The 25,057-nt window shown below is 33.4% G+C and overlaps 1 protein-coding gene and 1 pseudogene across 1 annotated transcript; one reads left to right on the plus strand and one right to left on the minus strand.

Annotated features, from left to right (window-relative positions):
- The first annotated feature begins 8,681 nt into the window (after positions 1 to 8,681).
- LOC132190950 (uncharacterized) lies at positions 8,682 to 12,949 on the plus strand (annotated as a pseudogene).
- A 3,617-nt stretch (positions 12,950 to 16,566) lies between these two features.
- LOC148583846 (uncharacterized) lies at positions 16,567 to 17,636 on the minus strand. Its single transcript, XM_088510792.1, has 2 exons — positions 17,486 to 17,636; positions 16,567 to 17,390 (listed from the first exon to the last, which is right to left on the minus strand). Exons 1-2 carry the CDS (start codon positions 17,634 to 17,636, stop codon positions 16,567 to 16,569), a joined length of 975 nt encoding a protein of 324 aa, XP_088366918.1.
- Positions 17,637 to 25,057: the final 7,421 nt, after the last annotated feature.

Genomic DNA, 25,057 nt, shown 5'->3' on the forward strand with positions numbered 1-25,057 from the left:
CGTCTATGTTCAAAATAAATGAAAACAGTAAAATGTTATTTTAGTCCTCGAATTATGCTTCAGATTTCAATTTTGTGTATAAACCAAAACTTATTTCACAATTTAATCCTTGACATCTCAATATTTTTCTTCTTTTTCTTTTTTCGTTCTATTCATCTCAGTATTATTCTTTCTTGCATGGACAAATGTTTGTTTACAAGTCTTTATATTTACTTTCAAGTATTGATATTGTTGGGAATAAATTCACACTATAAGCCCACCAAATTATGGGCCCAATGGCCAATGATAGGCTCATGAAGATATTAATTAAATAGCAAGGACTATTTAATTAATTGATAGTCTTATATTCCAATTAGGATAATATTGGAATAAAGACGTCATACTTATCTCTACAAGATGACTACTCAAGATTATCTCTACATGATATCTGTTGAAGGTTTATCTCTACATGATAACTGTTGAGTTTTATCTCAACTCTGGACTCTCAAACCAATTCAAATGAGAAGGTCCAGTCCAAGTCTACTTCAACAGCCTGAGCCTATAAATAGGCCTCTACATAAGGTACTAAAAGATCTTAGATCTTGAATTCTGAAATATCCTCACACATATTATTGAGCATATTAAATTATTGTGCGCCGAAGCATAATATTTCTCTGAGAAACTTTCTGACTTTGGCATCGGAGTGTCCCCGGTTCCCCGGGGACCCCCTTGACAATATTGCCTTTTTTGTAGTGATTTAGAGTGCACGACGTATTGAAGATCCCGAAGAAAGCGCATCCACTGTGTTGAAAACTGTTCTAACAGTTTGGCGCCGTCTGTGGGAACGACTAATTCACCGTTCACTGAAACCCAAACGATCAGCCCGCGGCAGCCATCACTGATCCGCACGATCTGCCGGAGCAAGCCAAGCGACCGGCGTGACCCACCTTGCCGGAGACCCAACGCCGGCGCGACTCATTGCTGTCAGAGTCCCAAGCCCGCGACATTGACGAATCTCCACACTCTCACTGCTGCTGTCGGAGATCCGATCACACGGCCCAGACCCGTGACCTCCAATCTCCAGACGCGCCAGAGAACCAACATTGACGCAACTCACACTGTCGGAGACCCAATGCCGGCGTGACCCGCTGTTGCCGGAAGCCCGCAACATTTCCGATCTCCGAAGCCTGCAGCGTCGCCGACCTGCCACTGCCGGAGATCCGAACTCCAAGGCCGCAACACCACGTCGCCGACCACCAGCTTTCAGCATCATCGACCACCGCTCCCTGGGTCGTCGACCTGTCCCGTTGTCACTGTGCGTTGGCTACTGCTCGTAGAAGGAGAAGAAAGAAAAAAAGAAGAAAAAAAAAGTGTGCTGCGCAGGAAAGAGAAAAGAAAAAAGAGAAAAGACGAGAAAAAAAAAAAGAACAAAGAAAATATAATAGCACGTGAAGGCTGTACGTTGGAGGAATTTGGAGAAGAAAATTGGCATTTGACAACAGGTTTTTCTTATTCAGTTTATATTCCTGTTCTGATTTAGGAATAGGTTATCCTGATTTAAGTTTATATTCCTATTTTGGTTTAGGAATAGGTTATTTTGGTTCAAGTTTATATTCCTATTTTTGCTTAGGAATGTGCTATCCTGGTTCAAGTTTATATTCATATTTTTGCTTAGGAATAGGCTATTTTGGTTTAAATTCCAAATTGGGTTTCGATTGGTTGGGAGAATAAGGTAATTCTTATTCCAAATTATTACATTTCGGGGATACTCTATCTCGAAAAAGAAGAACCGGGTATATCACTCCCGGATATGGAAAAGGAAGAACCGGGTATATCACTCCCGGATATTTCAAAGAAGAACCAGGTATATCACTCTCGGATATTTCAACACTCTCGGATATTTCAAAGAAGAACCGGGTATATCACCCCCGGATATTTCAAAAAAGAACCGGGTATATCACCCCCGGATATTTTAAAAAAGAACCGGGTATATCACTCCCGAATATGGCAAAGGAAGAGCCGGGTATGTCACCCCAGATATGTCACCATCGGAGACAAGGAGAAAACTTTGGTTAAAAACAATTAACGGGAGACAACCCGGTAAAAAACAAGAAGACTCATTCTCGGCAACAAGGAGAAAACCTTGGGCAAAAACAAGGATAGGGAGACAACCCTCTAAAACAAGGACAAGGAGAAAACCTTGGGCAAAAACAAGGATAGGGAGACAACCCTCTAGAACAAGGGTAAGGAGAAAACCTTGGGTAAAAACAAAAAGGGACCCGACAATAAACAAGGACAAGGAGAAAACCTTGGGCAAAAACAATTAACGGGAGACAGCCCGGTAAAAAAACAAGGAGACAACCTTGGGCAAAAACAATCAACGGGAGACAACCCGGTAAAAAACAATGAGCTACCCCAAGACAAACGGGGAACCAAGGCTTAGCCCCCGGGCAAAGGAAATAATTGGGGGGTACTCTCGGCAATCATGAGACAAGGAGACAACCTTAGGCTAAAAACAAGCAACATGAGACAATCCAGTCACAAAACAAGGAATCACTCCAAGGTGTGGATTATTTTGATGACTTGGAGAGGGACCCGGGCATGATCCATGGGTATCTCGAAACTAGGACGGGTTTAACCCCCATGCAAAGGATAGAGTTGGGGGTGCTCTCGGGACCTCAGGCGATGCCAAAAACAGAGCTGAAGAGCTCCAACTAACGAGCTCAAAGCACATTCACTAGGGAGACACGAGTCTCGGACAAGGTCAAACAACAAGCCGCCAGAAGGCTTTGACTAAATTCCCATTACCCAAATACCTTGGCTAAGGGAATTGGGGGGTAACTGTTGGGAATAAATTCACACTATAAGCCCACCAAATTATGGGCCCAATGGCCAATGATAGGTTCATGAAGATATTAATTAAATAGCAAGGACTATTTAATTAATTGATAGTCTTATATTCCAATTAGGATAATATTGGAATAAAGACGTCATACTTATCTCTACAAGATGACTACTCAAGATTATCTCTACATGATATCTGTTGAAGGTTTATCTCTACATGATAACTGTTGAGTTTTATCTCAACTCTGGACTCTCAAACCAATTCAAATGAGAAGGTCCAGTCCAAGTCTACTTCAACAGCCTGAGCCTATAAATAGGCCTCTACATAAGGTACTAAAAGATCTTAGATCTTGAATTCTGAAATATCCTCACACATATTATTGAGCATATTAAATTATTGTGCGCCGAAGCATAATATTTCTCTGAGAAACTTTCTGACTTTGGCATCGGAGTGTCCCCGGTTCCCCGGGGACCCCCTTGACAATATTGCCTTTTTTGTAGTGATTTAGAGTGCACGACGTATTGAAGATCCCGAAGAAAGCGCATCCACTGTGTTGAAAACTGTTCTAACAGATATATATCACATCATCATCTCACTATATTGATGTCGTATTGTCAATCTATCTTTAAATTAATTCTTTTTAAAAAAAATTATTAGTAAATTGGCAAAGTCACGTCAATATAATAGAATAGTGGTGAGATATTAATGTAGTATATAATATTACTCATTATTAATATGCAACGTTTTAGACCAAGTATTTTATCCCACTAAGGAATTCCTCTCTCTTCTCCTTTCACTTGTCAAGCGAAAGACAGTTTGATGTAGATTGGCAAGTCTCGTCTGCAATCTGTCCGGAAGGGACTCAACCCGAGAGTCTTTTCTGGAGTCACTACAAAAATGGTGTGAATTTTTGACGTGGAGTTTTTGACGTGTCAATGGTATAGACACGTCAAAAATCACTTTCGACGTGGGGTTTTTGACGTTTTTCAACGGTTAAAAAGGGGTGTCAAAAATTCCAGATTTTTTACGTGTCTACAGTGCCACGTCAAAAGTTTTTGACGTTTAAACACAGGCACGTCAAAAAGATAATTTTTGACGTGGCAAAACTGACACGTCAAAAACTTATGCGGTATTTTTTGACGTGTCACCCCGTTTGACATGTCAAAAAATATCTATATATTTTTTTTTATATTGAAATATTGAAATAATTCCTGATTATAATATTTCCTAATTACAATATTCCAATACAATAAATCAAATTCCAATATTCCAATATTCCAATATTTCTAATATCCAATACATAATCCAATCAATAATCGATATACATAATCCAATAATCCAATAATCCAATCCACGTACATAATCCAATAATCCAATCCATTAATCCATTAATCCAATAATCCAATCCATTAATCCACATATTCTAATACATAATCCACATAATCCAAAACCCAATACAATATCAAATATCTAATACATAATCCAATCAATAATCCACATAATCAATAATCAAATCCATTATTCCCTTACCCCCTGTCAAGTGGTCAAATACCAAACCCGGGGGGTGGTGCTGGTTATTACAGCACACCTTACAGGGGCAGTGAATTTTTCCATCAGGGATTCTACAGTTCCTAACTGCAAAGTCCACGAATAATCTACACCCGTCTCTGTATTCCCTCGTACCCCTAAACTTTGTCATCAAACTCTTGTCCATAGCTTTTGTTACTGGAACCGTAACTGAATAAAATAAATTTTAGTTAGTTAGTTAGATGTTATTATCTGTTTTTTGTGTTTTTCTTTAAGTACATCGTTTCAAATTTTTGTTTATTTTTAACAAAGAAACACATACATTGAGTATTAATTATAACATCTACATAATCTAAAATTGCAAAACCTAAACAAAATTAAGGTCCACAATTAAAAAACATTTGACATGCCACATGGGGACTGTAGATAAAATATCTGTGGCTATCTTATGAGCTATCTATTTTTTTGTTCTCATTTTTTATGACATTTACATAATCTAAAGTTGTAAGACCTAAATTAATTTTTTTATATATAGGGACCCTAAATAAATTAGTTATAGGTAGCTAGCTAGGTTAAATGTTGGTTTTCTTTTTTCCGTTTATTATAACATTTTGTTGTTCCTTACTTTCTTTTTATATCTTAGCATTTACGAATGTATTCTAAATTTACAAAATCTAATCATTAATTAACGACCAAAATAGATATGCATTTCTTATTTGTCACGATAACGTGCAAAAGCATAACCTACACAAAATATGGGTCTAAATATAAATGCAAATTAATGTTCAAAAAAATTATTTCAAACTATGAGGGTACGTAATTTTGCATGCATGCACGCAAATACATTAAACAATATTTTCACCATAAACAAAACATATATGTAAAACAAGTATACTTGTTTGAAATTAATTAATTAATTAGCTAACATGTAAAAAGAATTTGCTAATATAACTACAACAACAATATATAATGGCAATAATTAATTACCTAACAAGTAATACACTGTAAATTGCATATTTATATAATTTATTTATATATATAAATAAATAAATAAATTAGTTTATATATATATATATATATATATATATATATATATATATAATCAATACACTACAAAAAAAAAGGCCATTTCTTCACGTGGCAAACAGTAATATTTTTTTGGCACGTCAGTAAATGCTGACGTGTCAAAAGTAACACGTCAACAAATTATTTACTGACGTGTTAAAAGTTACACGTCAACATTTACTGACGTGTTGAAAACAACACGTCAGTATTTCCTGACGTGTTATAATTGACACGTCAGTAAATTTGAACCAAATTTAATCTGACATCATTTTAAAATTAATAAATAATTGATTGATTATCTACTGACGTGTCAAATACTAACACGTCAAGAAATATTGACGTGTCACTTTGACACGTCAGCAATTATTGACGTGTCACTTTGACACGTCAAGAAATATTGACGTGTCACTTTGACACGTCAGTAATTGTTGACGTGTCACTTTGACACGTCAGTAATTACTGACATGTCAAAGTGATACGTCAGTAAATATAATATATAAATATATATATATATATATATATATATATATATATATATACGCACTACAAAAAAAAGGCCATTTTTTGTAGTGGCAAACAGTACCATTTTTTTGCTACGTCAACAATTTTTTTTTTGACATGTTGAATTTGACACGTCAGGAAATTTAAATTCAATTTTTTTTTTTTTAATATATCAGGTTTCTGACGTGCTAAAAATGGCACGTCAGAAATTTCTGACGTGCCATTTTTAGCACGTCAGCAATCTATAAAAAATATGTTTATATTATATATATCTCAAATTTTTTTTTACAGCTTCCTGACGTGCTGAAACTAGCACGTCAGAAATTTCTGACGTGCTAGTTTCAGCACGTCAGGAATTGAAAAAAAAAATTAAAATGAAGAAGATAGCTAGAAGCTACCATGCACAGAGAGAGAAGGAAAGAAAAATTGCAGGGTACTGTACGTGCACACTACGGTGAGTTGGAACTTGGGGGAGGAAAAAAAAAAAAGGAAAAAAAAAATTAAAAGAATTGAAGCCTACGTGCAGAGAGAGAGAAAAAAAGAAAGGGGAGTGAAGAAGAATGAATTTATTAAGAAAGGGAGAGAAGAAAAATAATGAAGACAAAAAAATAAATAATAAAATAAAATAAAAGAATTCCTGACGTGCTATATTTGGCACGTCAGGAATTACTGACGTGCCAAATATAGCACGTCAGGAATTCCTGACGTGCCATATTTGGCACGTCAGGAATTCTTTTATATATATATATATATATATATATATATATATGTTTCAGAAATAAATAAATAAATATATATTTTTTATATTAGGTTTATTTATATTATATATATTCACCTTTTTTTTTTTTATGTCAGATTCTTGATGTGCTAAAAATAGCACATCAGAAATTTCTGACGTGCTAGAATTAACACGTCAGAAATTTCTGACGTGCTAATTTTAACACGTCATAAACCTGATATCAAAAAACAAGCGGGATTTTCAATTTTTTCCCTCTTTTTTCCTATCTTCTTTCCCTCTTCTTTTCCCTTTATAATTCTATTATATATTCATATTCTTTAATCCTTTTTCTTTTATTTCCAAACACAGCTCTCTCTCTCCTCTCTCAATCTCCCTAGCCTCTTCTCTCTGTACATCCGGCCACCAGCTCCTCTAGAGGGAAGAAGGAAAGGAGAAAAATAAGATCGAGGAAGAAGAAGAAAAAGAAAAAAATGGGAGAAGATAGAAGATCCAGAGAAGCAGCAGAAAAGAAAAAAAAAGAAAAAAAAAAGGAGAAGAGATCGAAGCAGCAGAAAAGAAAAGAAAAGAAAAAAAAGAAGTTGAAGAGATCGAAGCAGCAAAAGAAAAAAAAAAAAAAAAAAAAAAAAAACGGAGAAGAAAGATTTTTGATTTGAAGAAGCTCTGATTTGGTTTATTTTGATTTGATTTGAGAGATTTTTTATTTTTGATTTGAAGAGAAGAAGATCGAAAGGTTTATTTTTTGATTTGGGTTTTTGATTTTTTATTGATTTTTTGGGTTTGGGTTTTTGAAAATGAAGGAAAGAATAGAGAAAAGAGAGTGAAAATGGAGGAAAGAAGAGAGAGAGAGAGAGAGAGAGAGAGAGTGAAAATGGAGGAAGGAAGAGATTAGGGAGAGCTGGGGGATCGGAGTAGACGAACGTACTGTTCCAGAATTAAAAAAATATTTTTAATTAAAAAAAAATTCAGAAAAAAATTAAAAAAAGAAAAATTATTATTTTTTAATAATTTTAAATTTGCTGACGTGTCAAAAGATGACACGTCAGTAATTCCTAACGTGTTAAAAATCACACGTCAGGAATTCCTGACGTGCCAAAAAATGGATCGTCAGGAATTCCTGACGTGCCATTTTTGGCACGTCAAAAAATTTCCTAACGTGTGAAAAATGACACGTCAGAAATTAGGAATATTTTTTGACGTGTTAAATCCAACACGTCAGTATTTTCTGACGTGTTGGATCTAACACGTCAGGAATTTCTGACGTGCCATATTTGGCACGTCAGGAATTTCTGACGTGCCATATTTGGCACGTCAGAAATTGCCAATTCCTGACACCCACATTCTTCACGACTGAAACACGTCAGGATTGCCCCGTCAGGAGGGTTTACTGACGTGTCAGACAACCTGACACGTCAGTAAACCTATGTCAATAAAAAATCGTTTTTTTGTAGTGATAACTATATATATATACCTGATTTTTGAGACTGCGTCGGAGAAGGCTTGGTCGCCGGAGGGAGCAGTGGCAGTGACGGGCGCCGGTGAGAGAGAGAACCACCGAGGGAGAGAGAGAGAGAGAGACAACGTGAAAAGACCTGGCTGAGAGAGAGGACGCGGGTGATCACGAGAGAAATGTTGAAGAGAAAGAAAGAAGAAAATATATTTTGAAAATGGGTTTTGAAAATATGGGTCTGCAGCAAGAAGACGCGGGGGAGAGAAAGAAAGAAGGAAGAAGAAAATATATTTTGAAAATGGGTTTTGAAAATATGGGTCTACAGCAAGAAGACACGGGGGAGAGAAAGAAAGAAGAAAGAAGGAAGAAGAAAATATATTTTGAAAATGGGTTTTGAAAATATGGGTCTACAGCAAGAAGACACGGGGGAGAGAAAGAAAGAAGAAAGAAGGAAGAAGAAAGAAGAAAATATATTTTGAAAATGGGTTTTGAAAATATGGGTCTGCAGCAAGAAGACGTGGGGGAGAGAAAGAAAGAAGAAAGAATGAAGAAGAAACAAGAAAATATATTTTGAAAAAATGGGTCTGCAGCAAGAAGACGCGGGGGAGAAAAACAGTGGCGGATCCACTGGGTACCCACGGCACCCCCAAGGATTTTTTTTTTTTTAATTTTTTTTTTTTTTAACCCACAGCACCCTCAAAAAAAAAAATTACAATTTTATCAACCCTTCAGCACTCAGCAGTCTCCCGCACGCCGCACCAAGGATTTCTAATTTTTTTTTTTTTTTAACCCACGGCACCCTAAAAAAAAATAAAAAATAAAAAATTTACCAACCCTTCAGAAGTCTCCCGCACGCCGCACCAAGGATTTGTAATTTTTTTTTTTTTTTTTTTTTAACCCACGGGCCACGGCACCCTTAAAAAAAAAAAAAAAAAATTACAATTTTACTTTGGCAATCTGATCTCCCGCGCCCCAGCTGCCCAGCACCCCCAAGCTCCATCCCTTCTCCTGTAATCCTGTTCTTCAGTTCTCCCGCAGGACCCAGTGACCCACACCGCACGGCTGTATACCCCCATCCCCATTCAACCCAATTTGTTAACAGCAAATAAACCAGTCCCACCTAGAAAAAAACGGTTCCCTCTCTCAGTTTCTCACCGCTTCGGTGCTTCATTAGGGCTCAATATTGAGCGAATCGAAGGCCAAACAAGCCGGCTGCAAATCTCAGTCAAATTTTTAGCTACAGCCTACAGGTAACCATGAAAGCAAAATGGATAAACTTGGTGCTTAACATTTTTATTTTCTTTCACTTTCTTCAAGTTTCTCTGCAACCAAATAGTATGATTCCCATGATTTAATCTTGTCTCATTTCTTGTTAATTGTTAATTGTTATGCTTGATTCTGGTTGTGGTTGTGTTATACACATTGTTTGTGATGTATTTAGGTATGATTTTCCATTATCCGTGAGTTCTTTGCACATGACTAAATATTTGTGCACACCATATGTTTGACAAAATGCCTAAGTGACATTTTTGAGCCACTTACCTTGATTCATGACTTGAATTGCTCTTGTTTATTGTCATTAAGGTTTAAGCTTTTGATTGTGAGGGATATAAGCATTTGTTTCCTTTTTTGGCCTTGCTCAAACTTAACACACATCACATGTGTGATGTAATATCTCAATGATGTGTTATGTGTAGTTGGTCAAATTTCCCTTGTTTTTCTTGGAGTGATTATGGCCAGTGGCGGAGCACCCCCAAAAAAAAAAAAATCTCTAAGACGCTCTCTCTCAGTCTCTCAGATTCTCTCTAGTCTCTTCGTTCTCTGTTCTTTCTATCAAAGATTGTCAGATTCACAGGTAACTCCTTGTCTCCTCCTCCCTGGCTTCTCAATTGCTTTTGTAGTTTTATGTTCTAGTTTTAGATTTATATTTTGCTCCTTTTATAATAAGAGGGTTGGGAGAAAAGTTCAAATACTTTGGTGTTTTCTACAATTCAATTAATTTGGCCCTTTTGGGTCTGGCGGGTTCTTAGGAAATCGAAATCAAAGACACTCTCTTTATCTTCTCAGGTGAGTCACAACACTAGTAATTTCCTAAACCATAAACTTTTGTGCTACATTTTTTATTCATCCTCTGTTTTTTCTCTGTTTAATTTGTGGGTTTTAAACTTTAATGTTTATTTTGTTGCTTATATCCATATAAACTTTGATTAAACATTAATTTAATTTCACTATTAATTTGAATGATTGAATAAACTTAAATATCTGTATGATTGCTTATTTTGTTGTTTAATGTTTATAAACTTTCATTGTCTCTTACGGGGTCGTGATTTAACTTGAAAATTTTAGGTTCATGAATCAGGTCAAAATTTAAAACTATCGATTCATTCTTCAAAAGGAAAGAAGCCGACATTTCGAAAAGTAATACACTGTTGGAATCTAATGCCGAAACTTCAAATCCCAATGAGCGTCATCTTAAATCTCCAAGGGTTGAAGATGAAGAACATCCTTTTGAATCTCCAATTGCGGAAACACAAGAGATTTCTTTTAAATCATCCACACTCAATGTTAATGAAGTTGATGTTTCTTCTATTTCTATAGAGCGAGATCCAGGATTACGTCCTCCAATGTGAGACTATCCAGTCAATTGATGTGATGAAATAAGACGGGCTTATTTGAAACATGGTCCAAATCGATTTATTCTTGCAAATTATCCACTTTCTGGACCAGAAAATCACCCTCGTCGCTTTCAAGCCTCTTGGTACAAACAATTTCCTTGGCTTGAGTATTCTCGTTCCAAGGATGCTGCATATTGTCTACCATGTTATCTTTTTACTATGAAAAGAGATGGACGTCCTGGATGGGATGTATTTACTATCAAGGGATTTAGAAATTGGAGAAAAGTTCATGAGGGAAAAAATTGTGCCTTTTTGACTCATATTGGGGAGGATCATTGTTCACCTCATAATAATGCTATGAAATCTTATGAGGATTTACGAAATCAATCATGGCATATCAATAAAGTATGGAACAAATTCAAAATAATCGACTACGTGTGAAAACTTCTATTGATGTCACTCGATGACTTGCACTTCAAGGATGTGCTTCTAGAGGTCATGATGAGACTCTTGATTCAAAAAATCGAGGTAATTTTCTTGAGCTGGTTAAGCTTTTGGCATCATATAATGATAAAGTTGCAAGTGTTGTTTTGGAAAATGCTCCAAAATCTGCGAAGTATACTTCACATACAATTCAAAAGGAGATTTTGCAAGTCATTGCAAGTAAAGTGTGAGAGAAAATTCGTGAAGATATTGGAGACTCTAAATTTTGCATCATTGTTGATGAGGCACGTGATGAGTCTAAGAGAGAACAAATGGCAATTGTTTTGAGATTTGTTGACAAAGATGGTTTTATACAAGAACGTTTCTTTGATATAGTTCATGTTAAAAATACATCGGCATTGACTCTAAAGAATGGAATATCTGATGTTCTCTCTCGTCATTGCCTTGATATTCAAAATATCCGTGGACAAGGATATGATGGTGCTAGTAACATACGTGGTGAATGGAAGGGATTGCAAGCATTATTTCTTAAGGATAGTTCTTGTGCATACTATGTTCATTGTTTTGTTCATCGATTACAATTAGCATTAGTTGCTGCATCTAGAGAGGTGTCTCTTGTTCATGTGTTCTTCACAAATTTGAACTTTGTTATCAATGTGGCCAGTGCTTCATGTAAATGTCATGATCAACTACAAGCTGTTCATGCAACACAAATTGCACATATGGAAGCTATTGGTGAGCTTGAAACTGGAAAATGGGCTAATCAAATTGGCACTTTGAAACAAGCTGGTGATTCTCGTTGGGGTTCGCATTTTAATTCTATTTGTAGCCTAGTAAGGATGTTTGATGCTACTTGTACAGTGCTTGAAGATGTTGAAAGAGAAGGAGGTACTTATTCTCAACGAGGAGTTGCTAAGGCTGCTTATAAAATGCTTACATCCTTCGAGTTCATATTTATTTTATATTTAATGAAGGAAATTATGGGCATTACTGATGTTCTTTGTCAAGTTTTGCAGCAAAAATCTTAAGACATTTTGAATGCTATTAATTTGGTTTCTATTGCAAAAAAACTTATCCAAAAGTTGAGAGATGATGGTTGGGATAATTTGCTTGAGAACATTGTCTCTTTCTCTAAGAAAGCTGAAATTGGCATTCCGGATTTGAGTGCTCCTTATATTGAAGGTCGAGGTCGTAGTCAAAAGAATCACATTACATTGGAGCATCTTTATCATTTTGACATATCCAATACTACTATCGACTTTCAATTGCAAGAGCTTGATAGTAGGTTTGGTGAAAAGGCGATAGAACTTTTGACACTTAGCTCTGCTTTGAATCCAAAAGATGCTTATAAATCCTTTAAAATTGACGATATATGCATCCTTGCAGAGAAGTATTATCCTCTTGATTTTTCTGAGCAGGAGAAAATTAATTTGAGATATCAGTTGAGGTATTTTGAAGTTGATGTGCTTACTGATCCGACATTACAAAATTTGTCTTCCATTGCAGAATTATGCCAAGGATTGGCAAAGGCGGAAAAAACAAAGACATATGATCTTATTGATAGATTGATTCGTCTTGTTTTGACTCTTCCAATGTCTACAGGAACTACCGAACGAGCATTTTCAGTAATGAAAATTGTTAAAACACGACTTCGCAACAAAATGGAGGATGATTTTCTTGCAAATAGTTTAGTTCTCTATATTGAAAGGGAAATTGCTGAGAGTTTCGATTTAGATTCAATACTTGATGATTTTGTACTTCTAAAAGACCGTAAAAGGCAGTTCTAGACACTTTTTTTTGTATTTCTATCTTTTTGATATAGTGTCGACATGTTACATTTCTAATATATCAATTTCAGCACATATTTATGAACTTTTATAGATATTTTTTGTGATGCAAATATTGTGTGAATTACCAAATTTTTAGGGTGAAAAAAAATTTTAAGACGCCAGAAAAATTTTAGCGGCACCCCCAATGTTAAATGGCTGGCTCCGCCACTGAAGAGAAAGAAAGAAGAAAGAAAGAAAGAAATAATAATAATAAAGCTGGGAAGGCAGCTGGCGTGCGCGCCTTCCCGAGGTTGTTTTTGACGTGCCACATGGCATGTCAAAAATTTTTTACATGCCAAATGTGGCACGTCAAAAATTCTACCTATATTTTTAAATTTTTTTTTATTATAAACATAAAATTTTAATTAGAGAATAATAATTAATTGTAACATTTTAAATTTTTTTTTAAAAAAAAAAATTTAATATTACTAGCTAGACTGATTAGAGAATCATTTTAATATTACTATCATTTTTTCACCTTATATAACTAATTAGAGAATAAATAATTTAATATCCATACAATATTACTAGACTGATTTATGCATGATAATTAATCGCAACTTTTATCAATGAATGAGTATGATATGTTTCAAAAAAAAAAATGTAATTTATACTAATATGATAAACTATAATTTTCCTATCCAATCAAAATTAATTTTGTATGCCAATTAAAATTAATTGTTTTTTAATACATATTTTTTATATCAATTATTTCCTAATTACAATCAAATGTTAATTTTTTTTTTTTTTTTTGACGTGTTGGTTAGACACGTCAAAATGTGTTGACGTTTTAACTACAACACGTCAAAATGTTTTTGACGTACCATGTGTAGCACGTCAAAATGCATGGCACGTCAAAAACATATAAAATTATATTTAATTATATTATATAATTTAAATTATAATAAATTATATTTATTTTAATTTTATTAAGATTATATATTAAATTATAGTTCTATTAAAATTATATTTACTCTATCATATAATTTCTATTAAAAATTGTATTTATTCTATTATATAATTTTTTTCTTCTTATATGTCCACATTATCCATACAAAAGAATTACAATTAGTTAGAGAATAAATAAATTAATATTCTAAATGTATAGATAATTAGATGTATCCACTCACCGACCACATATTTTGTGTTGGCCGAGTTAATGTGAGGTTTGCGGGTCTTATAAAATAAATGTATTGAATAGTTTTAATATATATTTTTTAAAAATTAATATGGCTAGCTATCATATTAATATTATAACTAGACTGATATATGCATGATAATATTATCTTCAAATTAATATTAATGAAATGGTTGAATTAGATGCATGCATGTGATAATTAATATACATACAATATATAAAATGAGCATGCATATATACAACAAAAACACACACACACACACACACACACACACACACACACACACACACACACATATATATATATATATATATATATATATATATATATTGGCATGCTTGTGATATATATATACGTACATATACATATATACCAAGTAATTTATACTAATTAATATGATAAACTTAATTTTCCTATCCAATCAAATTTAATTTTTTATGCCAATTAAAATTAATTGTTTTTTAATACTTATTTTTTATATCAATTATTACCTAATTATTTACAGCTAAACAATTTATTTTTTTTGACATGCTGGTTAGACACGTCAAAAACTTTTGACGTGTTAAAATACAACACGTCAACAATATTTTTTTCGACGTGTCTACTTAGACACGTCAAAAAACATCTATTTTTTTGTAGTGAGTCCTCATCCGGAGACCGTCCAAACGGTGTTATGTCCCATCCGAACGACCATCATAGAATTGTAATTTGTCTTTAATTCGTATCTATTTTAGGGTTCGTAGAATGTCAAATTGATTTAGTTTCGTACTTTTATTAGGTTTAGAGTTTGAGGGCCTATAAATACCTACTTTATAGACCCTAGAACGCGATTGTTGTTTATGATTGAGTTTTGTTCAATAAGAAGCCTCAAGGTTGAGCATTCTTTTGTTCTTCCTTCAAAACCTAGAGAGTATCTAGCGTTTTAGAGAAGATTTCATAGATCCTTTGATAGAATCAAGATTCAGAAATACCTATTTGTTCCTTATTGTTTTTATTCGCTGCAGCCCACTAAGTCACGCTGCATCAATTGGTATCAATGGTGTAGATCAGCAAGCCTCATCTACAAGTTCCAATCATTAGCAACCGTGTAGGGTGGGTGGATGCTATTTTCTTATTCTTTTCACCCAACCACGTCTTTTTTATCTTTTTCTTTTTTTTTTCCAAAATCTTTAGGGCCTAGCCCCCTAGGATCCGTCCTAGATCCCACAAAATTAGGGTTTATAGATCACAGTCTTTTTATTTATGGGATAAATATACTTAAATTCCTTGAACTAAACATTATTTTCAAAAAAGTAGCACAAACTAATGGTGACGCTTAAATACATTATACTACCATTTAGTGGCAAATGAGCAACTTTGTTAGGGTTGGATAGAAAAGTGTGTTGCATGTGACCAATTTTATGTTTTTCTCCATATAATAATACTCTTATTTTCTTAAAAACCAAAACAAAAAATTAATTTTAAAAAAATAATAATAAACGAGCAATTTATAGGGCAAATTTTATTTTTCAATGGTGAAAATATTGAAAAAAAATTAGTTAAAGTGATCGCTTACAAGGCACGTGATCATTTTTTCATCCAACCTAAGGGTCAAGGCTAATGAAGTTGCTAATTTGCCACAAAATGGTAGTCTATCAAAATATCACACTCGTCAATTCGTGAGACCTTTTTGAAAATAGAACTTAAATGTATATACTATATATCCCATAATTTCATTTTATTGTTTTTAGACTACTTTCATTCACATGTCTTCAAATATGCCTTTTGGCACTTTTTATTACAATCATAGTTATTTAAAGTTGACCGTGTAATAGAAAATATTTGTGGTTTTATTTGCAGAGTAAATGAAAGATGAATCATGAATATGGAAAAAGAAACCTAACCGCTATTAAAAGAAATAAGTATTTTAAAAAAGTGAAATGATAACTTGAAATGGAGCTTTGGAGGTGAAAAATATGGATTTTGAGCTCGAAATTGCATTTAGTGAGCATAGTTTAGTGACAATGTGTTACGTGAATGATTTTGCAACACATAACAGTGATAGATTTCAGTGATAGATTTTAGGTTTTGATGGAACCTAGACTTTTTAGATTTGATGAAACTTTAAACCCTTTTTTCAAACACAAGATTTGAGATTAATTATCCTTATTCTTTATTAATTGATCACCCTTTAAGTAGGAGACTCAATGAATACATGAATCAAAGAAGAAGACTTTGAGAGAAACTCCTACAGTCACTTAAAGATAAACTCCTAACCTTATTACGAGATAGACTATAAACTCCTACTTTTAATAAACTAAGGCAATAGAGATTTATTGCCATAAAACACTCCACCGTGATACTACATACTCAAACTCTTAAGTAAAATAGATAATTGTCGACATGACATATCTCATTTAATGTATTATCTTTTTGAAATAGATCTCATCTTATTGTTTAAGCAGAAGCTTGCTCCGCAATTACAACTTCATGAATACACTGGGGATACCCCCTGATCCATAAACGGTCTTCACTGGTGTCTAGAGCATATTTAGCTAGGAGGTGGGCTGAGACATTAGCCTGTCTATGAACATGATTAACACGCCATTCCAGCAGGTGTTGACAGTTTTCTCGGGCTTCTGCAATCACCATCCCATATCGTCCTCTCCAGTTGCCATCTCGTCGTAGTGCCTGGACCACTTCTAATGCATCGCCTTCAAATATTAATCTCCTCATACCCAGCGAACGACTAACTTCTGTTGCATGCCATGCAGCTATAGCTTCCGCGGAGGCCGGATCTGTGGTAGCTGGTTTGGACGTGCAGAAGGCTGCTAGCACCGTTCCAGCATGATCCCGTAGAATGACTCCCACCCCCATACGATTTGTTGCTTTTGAAATAGAAGCATCCCAGTTGATTTTAAAAAAATCAGGGGGTGGCTTCTCCCATTGCTTGGTGTTCAACGTGGTAGCTGCACAGCCATCGTTTCTTCTGTTCATCTGCTCCACCAGTTCATAGTTTGCCATTTGCTCTCTTGCTTGTCTCAGAATCGCTGCTGGTGGATGAAATTCACCCCCATGGATAAATTTATTCCTTCTGAACCAGAGTTGACGGGCAACTGTAATAAAAAGTTGAAAATTTGCTTCATCTAGTCGTTCCATCATCTTTAGGACCACGTCCGTAAAGGGAGCATCATCACTGGTGGATTTCTGGAGCGCAATGGGACAGTCCAGCCAAACGTCCCTTGCGGATTGGCAGCTCCACAGAATATGACTCACCGATTCTACATATAAACCACAAATAGGGCATAGTGGATCAGAAATGATGTTTCGCCGCTAGAGATTCTCTCGTGTAGGGAGAATATCTTGGCAGGCTCGCCAAAAGAACATCTGCAATGCCTTCGATCCCCTGAATTTCCATATTGATCTCCATAACTCTTTCTTGGATTGCATCGTTGATGAGGAACCCTGCGCTCTGACCAGTCCAATCTTCGCCAAATGATAGCCGCTGCGGACAGAGTAGTCGCCATTTTTAGTAGCTCCCCACACCAGCTGGTCTGGCCGATTACCGGGACAAATTGCCAAGCTACATATTCTGTCCACTTCTAGGGGAGAGAAATTTTCTTTGAGGACCTGTACATTCCACCACCGCTTCTCTGGATCAATGAGCTCACAAACTCGTGCATTTCTAGGGAAGGAAAGATTGGGTGATTGAATTTTATTTGTAGAAGTCGAAGGGATCCATTTGTCCTCCCATATTCTTATGGACTTGCCGTCTCCAACCCGCCACAGCACACCTTCCTTAAGAATATCTCTAGCTTTCCAAATGCTTCGCCAAGCGTATGATGGATTTCTCCCTAGAGTTGATTCCAAAAAAGAACACAATAGTGTGCGCATGAAAATGAGATTTTAATATTGGGGTCATATGTGCAATTAAATTTGTTCCACCAAATTTAAATTTTTGTTGGGTTGTTCCATGTGATTCAACCCTTGATTCTAATGTTTTATTTCCCGATGGTGAAGCACATTGCAAGAGTGATAGCCACAAATTCTACGGTCTAAGTACACCAAAAAAAAAACAAACAAAGAAGAGAGATACTTATTTCTGTCTAAGAATTTCTTACTACCATGATTTCATATGCCTTCACCCATCCAATGGAGAGGCTATAAATAGCTACATCCCCATTGGTAGGGAGGCTAAGAACTTAGAGTAACGCCTAACGCCTAACGCCTAGTCTAAGTGTAACGCCTAACTCGTCAATTAAAGTATTAGCAGCAGTTTTTTTTTTTTTTTTTTCCTAAGTTTAAGGAACAAAACTATTTTTTTTTTCTCTATGAAAATATATTTCACAATAACTTTCTTTACATTTTCCTGTACTATTAAAATATTATTTCTTTACAGAATACAAGTTTCTACCTATCCTCACTTTTTTTTTCACAAAATTCTAACACAATCCCCAATTAAAAACAAAATGATGAAATATGAGATAGGAAAGAGAAATGTTTAGATTAAAATAATGTATAGAGAACCAACTCTTAAGGATTGATTAAATATAGGGAATCTGATGTGAGTAAATTTTGTGATTTTTTTGACATTTTTCCTAAACATAGGGAAGAAAATGGCATATAGAACATTTGCTGCTAGTGCTCTTAGTATGGAAGGGTGCCCCTCCATTTAATAGAACTAAAAACTAAATTGGAAATGTTCATATCTTTCAACTTGTTTTGAACATATATAGCTATACGGGGCACAGGGACGGAGCCAGAAAATTCTATGAAAGGGGGCCAGCCAAAATTTTTTTATTAAAAAAAATTATTTTGGTTGTTTTTTATGAACTAAAGACTACTATAAAGGTCAAAAAAAGTGGACATTTGAAAGTAAGGACCAAAAAAAAACTTAGTGGGTATGGGCCAACAAAATTAAAAATAGGGCCAAAAATTTTTATTGGATATGGCCAAAAAATTTAAAAATAGGGCCAATTTTTTTTTTTTGGAAGGGGCTAAATGACTAAAATTAAAACTTTAATTTTACTTTTTTTTTATTATTTTTTTAACTTATAATTTTTTTTTCCTTATTTTGGGGTTTTTATTATTTTTTTTTACTTATAATTCTTTTTTCCTTATTTTGGGGGGGACCATGGCCTACCCCGGTCCCCCCCTCCCTCCGTCTCTGACGGGGCATATGTACATCACAAGATTCAAGTTTGCTATTATTATTATTATCATTATTATTGTTGTTGTTGTAGTAGTTGTAATTTATCTAATAATCTAAAAAATGATTTTAGCCATAAAGTTTTTTTTACAAGAAAAAAGAAATTTTAGCCGTAAAGTTGCTCCCCTCAACCCCATCTCCCCTTGCTTTCTAAAAAATTATAAAAAAGAAAAGAAACATATAAAGGAGGCATTTGGAAAACTCTGGTTGCTAAAAGAAAGAAATGGAGGAGTAATGGGAATGAGGTCATAGCCAGCTAGTACATTGCGGCGGTCAAAGGTTGCAAGTAACACGGCTTTCACGTTTAAAACTATGTTTTTTTAGTTCATATTGCCTTTTTGACTCCGCCCCATCTCGTACGTTCAAAATAAAATAAAATAAATTAGACGATGGAATTGTCCGTCTAAGTTCTACGTACGCATGTGACAAATAAGAATATGATTTTTTATTTTATTTTAATAATTAAAGGCCTATATTTTCATCTTTCCACAAATAAGTCTAACAAACTTTTTATTAGTCTTTGTTATTTTGTCAGTGTGTATGCAAATCCACGTTACCATGTCTCATGTCACAATAGACAATTTCTCCTAGGTAGTGCAAATTATATATTATATGAGTGCATAAGCATCCGCACTTTATGGGGGGTAAAATTTAAGCTTTGTTTGTTAAATAGCATCAATTTTACAAGGCACTGTTTATACTAAAAAAATAAAAAATTTATATTGAAAAGTAAAAAAAAAATTGTTTTATAAGGATTTTTTTATTTGAATAGTAGTAAAAAATTAATGATGTGATATAAAAGTGAGAATGTTTTGATGTCGATTTTTTTAAAAAAATGAAATGAATAGTGTGTGGGAATGTAATAGTGTTGTTTAACAAACACTACCTTAGTAGCCGTCTGCTCGTCTAGAGCAGACAAAATCCATCCATATAAATAATAAGTAATACAAGTATTTACAGACAGATTTATAATATGAAAAGAAAATACACCTATTTTTATAAACTTTGGACAATGCAAGTAAATTGAAAGAAAAAAATAATAATACAATTGAATTGAATTATGTTCTTAAAAAAATACAAATTTAATTGTCTTGGAATAATGTCCACAGCTTAATAGTAGACACAGTGTCAAATGTTTAGCGTTTTGGTGACATTTCAAACCACCAAGCCAATTTTTCTTTTTTCTGTTTTTTTTTTCTTTTTTTTTTGACAGAAATTTCCTTTAATCTACTTCGATAGGTGACAAGTGTCATCTCTCATATATTTTTTTTAATATTTTTAAGAGTCGTTTATTGTCATTTTACTAACCTATAAACCCAAACATTGATTTTTTAGAAATTCAAAGATGTTTGAATGACACTTGTCACTTATTGAAATATGTTGGATAAAATTTGTGTCCTTTTTTTTTTTTTTTTTCAAGTCCACACAAGAGAAGGAAAATAGGGAAAGGAAATTTAAACTAGTGACATCCACTTCATAAGTTGTGGTCTCCAGCCGATTAAGTTATCCCTTAGGGATACCACCAAGCCAAATTAGTCAATATTAAATGCATGAAGCACACAAAAATAAAAGTATCAATAAGATAAAACTAGGAAAAAAGTACGCATACTCCTTCAAAGTACTCATAATCCACTTGTAACCCATACTGGTGGACCGATAGTGGATGTGGAGCGGTTTTAACCACCCACTTGAACACCCTTAATTTTTTATTTTTTATTTTTTTTAAATGTTCGTTTGGGATTATTGTTTTAATAAGTGCAATTTTAAAATTTCCGTTTTTAAAAATTACGTTTTTGAAATTACTACTTTTTAAAATCGTAAAGGCGTTTGGTAAAACATGTTAAAAAGTATTTTTTTTTTATCAAATATTAGTTACGCGAAATTATGATTTTGGTTTAAATTCGCATTTTTTCAAATAAGCACTCCTAACCTACTTATAGAAATCGCTTTTTTTTTTTTTTTTTTTTTTCTTATTTTAGGTTTAAGTGATTTTTAATTCGCAATGTCAAACGTCTTACATTTTGCAATATCTTTTAAAAACACAAATTATTCTTGCAAAATTACCATTTGAAACGCACCATTATCGAATTATTTGTCACAAGACAAAAACTCATGCCTTTAATTGTCAAAATTATAAAATTGACCTTTATTTGTTACATATATAAAGGTCAAGCCTTAAAGGACAATTTACCCTTTTATACTTGTGTTGAGCAAGTGCAATGAAAAATAAAAGGAATACTCTATTAACATTTTCTTTTGATTGTGACAATTTGTTGTTGAACATATTTAATTAGTATGAGCTTATAATATGAACATATAATATTCAAGGAACGTGTATCCTTTTTTAAACCAAAGTAACAAATTATGGAAACAAAAGGATAGTCAATGAAGTTACTTGATTTTAAAGAGATAAGATCGTTAGCCAATTATATTTATTTAGGATATAAAATTGTTAGGATATTAATTAAATAATTAAAATTATATTTTCTTATTAGTTTAAATTTTTAGAAGAAATAGAAATTTACATAACCTTTTAAATTGTTCAGAGCATCCACAGCAACTTTTCTCTCATTTTCTTTAAGTTTAGGAAACCAAACTACTTTTTGCTTTCCTATTCAAATACACTCCACAATAACTTCATTTTATAGTTCCATATAACATTAAAATATTATTTGTTTTACTTTTGTTTTGTTTTTATATTCATTTATTTTGCATAGGAAAATGTGAGAAGAGAGAAAATGTCATTTTATGATTATAATAAACCATGTGAATTGCTACAGTTGAACCCAATACAACAATCCTAATGTATAGGGAAGCTGTTGTAGGTGAGTTTTTGTGATTTTTTTAAAAAGATTTTCCGTATGTATAGGGAAGGGAAGCAGCTTCAAGGTAATTGCTGGAAATGATCTTGGTGACCAAATTGATTTTTTTTTTTTTTTTTTTTTTTTTTTAGGATAAAAATCGAATCTGAACCAAATTTTAAATATTAAAAATGTGTTTCAGCCCAAATTAAAAATAATAAATATAATTGAATATTATCCAGTACGTCTTTTTAATTAGAAAGGACAAAATCAATTCCATCTTACAATATGATAAAGTAAATGAAGGTACATATTTCTTTCTTGATAATCAATCGGATTGGTTACAGGCTGGGCATGTTGATTTAATATTTTGAATTTGACCACAATGAGAATATAGAGAGATATTTAGCATTTATTGTTCATCTCTATGCATGAGATTCACAAATTTTCTATTAAATATTTGGGTCAAATGTAAATCTCACAGATTTAATTATATATATATTTTAAAAAATAATATCTATATAAGATTAGGAGAACACCATAAGATTCCATATATTACCGCATAGAGAATAACTTCAATCAAGTCGTGTAAATTGAGTGTTTAGCACCATCGAATAGGAAGTAAACATTTAAGCTTGAAACACTAAAAAATAATATAATTATTCACACCAAATATTTTTCATTCTCTTGACAAAATATCAAATAGACAAAATATCCATCGACAAAACCATCGAAGCCACTGTCTTGGTTCGTTTCGGAGACTCTATTGTCCAGAGCTCAGAGGTAAGTGGGAGGTTCGGTGGTGAGTGGTGGGCGTTGAATTAAAACAAAAAGAAAAGTCCATAAAATCGATTTGAATTAAAAATACAGTGTACTCATCTTTATTGTATTTTTTTTTTTGAAAAAGGGGCAACATATCATATTCATTCATAGAAAACATTGCAAGCATAAGCTCTTACAAATAGAGAAAAACTCTGAAAGTAAATCACAATCGAAGCTAAAGATACATGCAATAATAGCCAACCATTCAACCATAACTGAGCACATTTGTTATCCCATGACTAAAAATCAGGTTTAATATCAAATCTGTACCAAACAAACATCATCCGCTATATAGGAAGCGTTTATTCCTAGACCCTGAGAGGTAAAAAACACTCCATGTCAAAACTCATATTCCTCGGCCCGCAAAGTTAGAATATCATTCACATTCACAATTCAAAGTTCTAGACTATAGTTTACATCAACAACCCAAAAGTCTTTACCAAAGTCAGATACCCTGTAGCGCAAACCAGATATTTTTATATTACGTGTCAAATTTTTGTTAAATACCGTAAAATGATTGATAAAATGAACTCTCTACTGCATAACAAACAAACAAAAGATAAAAATATAATTTCTCCTAATTTTATCATTAAAAAAACATTTATTGTTTCAGCTAATGGACAAAATCCCAAAAAGATGTCTAGATTTTATCAATTTATAATATTATATCTCTCGTAGGCTGCAACGGAGTCTAATTAATAATGAAGATACTTATAGGCTCGAAAAGACTCTCCCACGCTTCAGGACAAAAGCGCCACGTAGCTCTTGCAACTTTCATCCAAATCCACGTCGGCGCTTACGTTAAAGTTAGCACCTCACAGGCGTACGAAGAATAATTATAATTTTTAAACTATTTTAGTGGATATTTTTAAAATATTTTTATATTCAATTTTTTTTTATCATTTGTATAAAAACAGTCAGGATGGAGCCAGCCTTAAAAATAGGCTGGAGTCATGGCTTAAAAAATTTAATGGGCATGGCCCATTAGCCAAAAATTAAAAAAATAATAATAATAATCATAAAAAATTGTTTTTACCTTAAAAAAAAAATTTTGTTGTCATTTGGGGGAGGCTTGCCCCGTCAGTCCCCCTTCCTCTGTTCTTGAAAACAGTAAATTATTATATAATTGATATAACGTGACAGTTAAAATTAATCATTATTTTTTATTAGAATGTTGATCTAATTCGTAATTTTCACTCCAACGACATTGAGGTATATAACAATCTATTAAATTACTTTATCGATAATTATCAACAGTATTTCTTTGAACAATTCAATAAATATCAGTTCCATTAATATTGTTGATAAATTTAAGGAAATTTACTCAATAATCCTTAATTAATAATTTGAGAGACGTGGCGTGTGATGTGTTAAATCACCATCTATTTTAAAATTTTAAGTTAATAAAAAAATGAAAAAATATAAAAAAACCTCTTAAACTATTAACCGTTTTTAATTTAGTCTCCTAATGTTTCAAAAGTGATAAAGTAGCCCCTCAAACTACCAAACTATTGCATTTTGGCTATTCCGTTAATCAAAACCGTCAGTTTGGACGAAAATTCAAAACGACGTCGTTTTGTTGGGGGCTACTTTATTACTTTCTGAACATTAGGAGGCTAAAATGAAAACGGCTGGTAGTTTAGGGGGCCTTTTTATATTTTTTCCAATTTTTTTTTTTTTCATAAAAGGACATTGTAGTAACTTACTCATAACAAAACGACGTTGTTTTGTAGTTTCCGTCTAAACTGACTGTTTTGACTAATGGAGTGGCTAAAATGTAATAATTTGATAGTTTAGAATGTTACTTTATCACTTTTGGAACATTAGGGGGCTAAATCGAAAACAGCTGATAGTTTGAGAAGCTTTTTTATATTTTTCCCTTATAAAAATAAGATAAAACTGTAAAAAAGAAATGTTATTATTTTTATTCATATATTTTAAAAATTTATTATTTAATTTATAAGACTTACACGGCAATCCTACAAAATTTAAGGATAAATTTGAAAACGAGACGGACAGTTGAAACGGAGGAATTACCGCTATCAACAGTAAAAATGGTGTCAATCTGGACTGTCGGCGTCAGTGGTGGTGCCCACTAGGCCAACGGCTAGTGGAG

The sequence above is a fragment of the Corylus avellana genome, chromosome 9 (assembly GCF_965113065.1).
Source record: "Corylus avellana chromosome 9, dhCorAvel1.hap1.2, whole genome shotgun sequence".
Lineage (NCBI taxonomy): Eukaryota > Viridiplantae > Streptophyta > Magnoliopsida > Fagales > Betulaceae > Corylus > Corylus avellana.

Excerpts from the sequence above, each read along its gene's own strand:
- LOC148583846 (XM_088510792.1), bottom strand. The coding sequence starts at position 17,636 with ATGGCGACTACTCTGTCCGCAGCGGCTATCATTTGGCGAAGATTGGAC. Across the intron at positions 17,391-17,485 it reads GCATTGCAGATGTTCTTTTG|AATCGGTGAGTCATATTCTG; the intron begins GCGAGCCTGCCA and ends GTTTATATGTAG.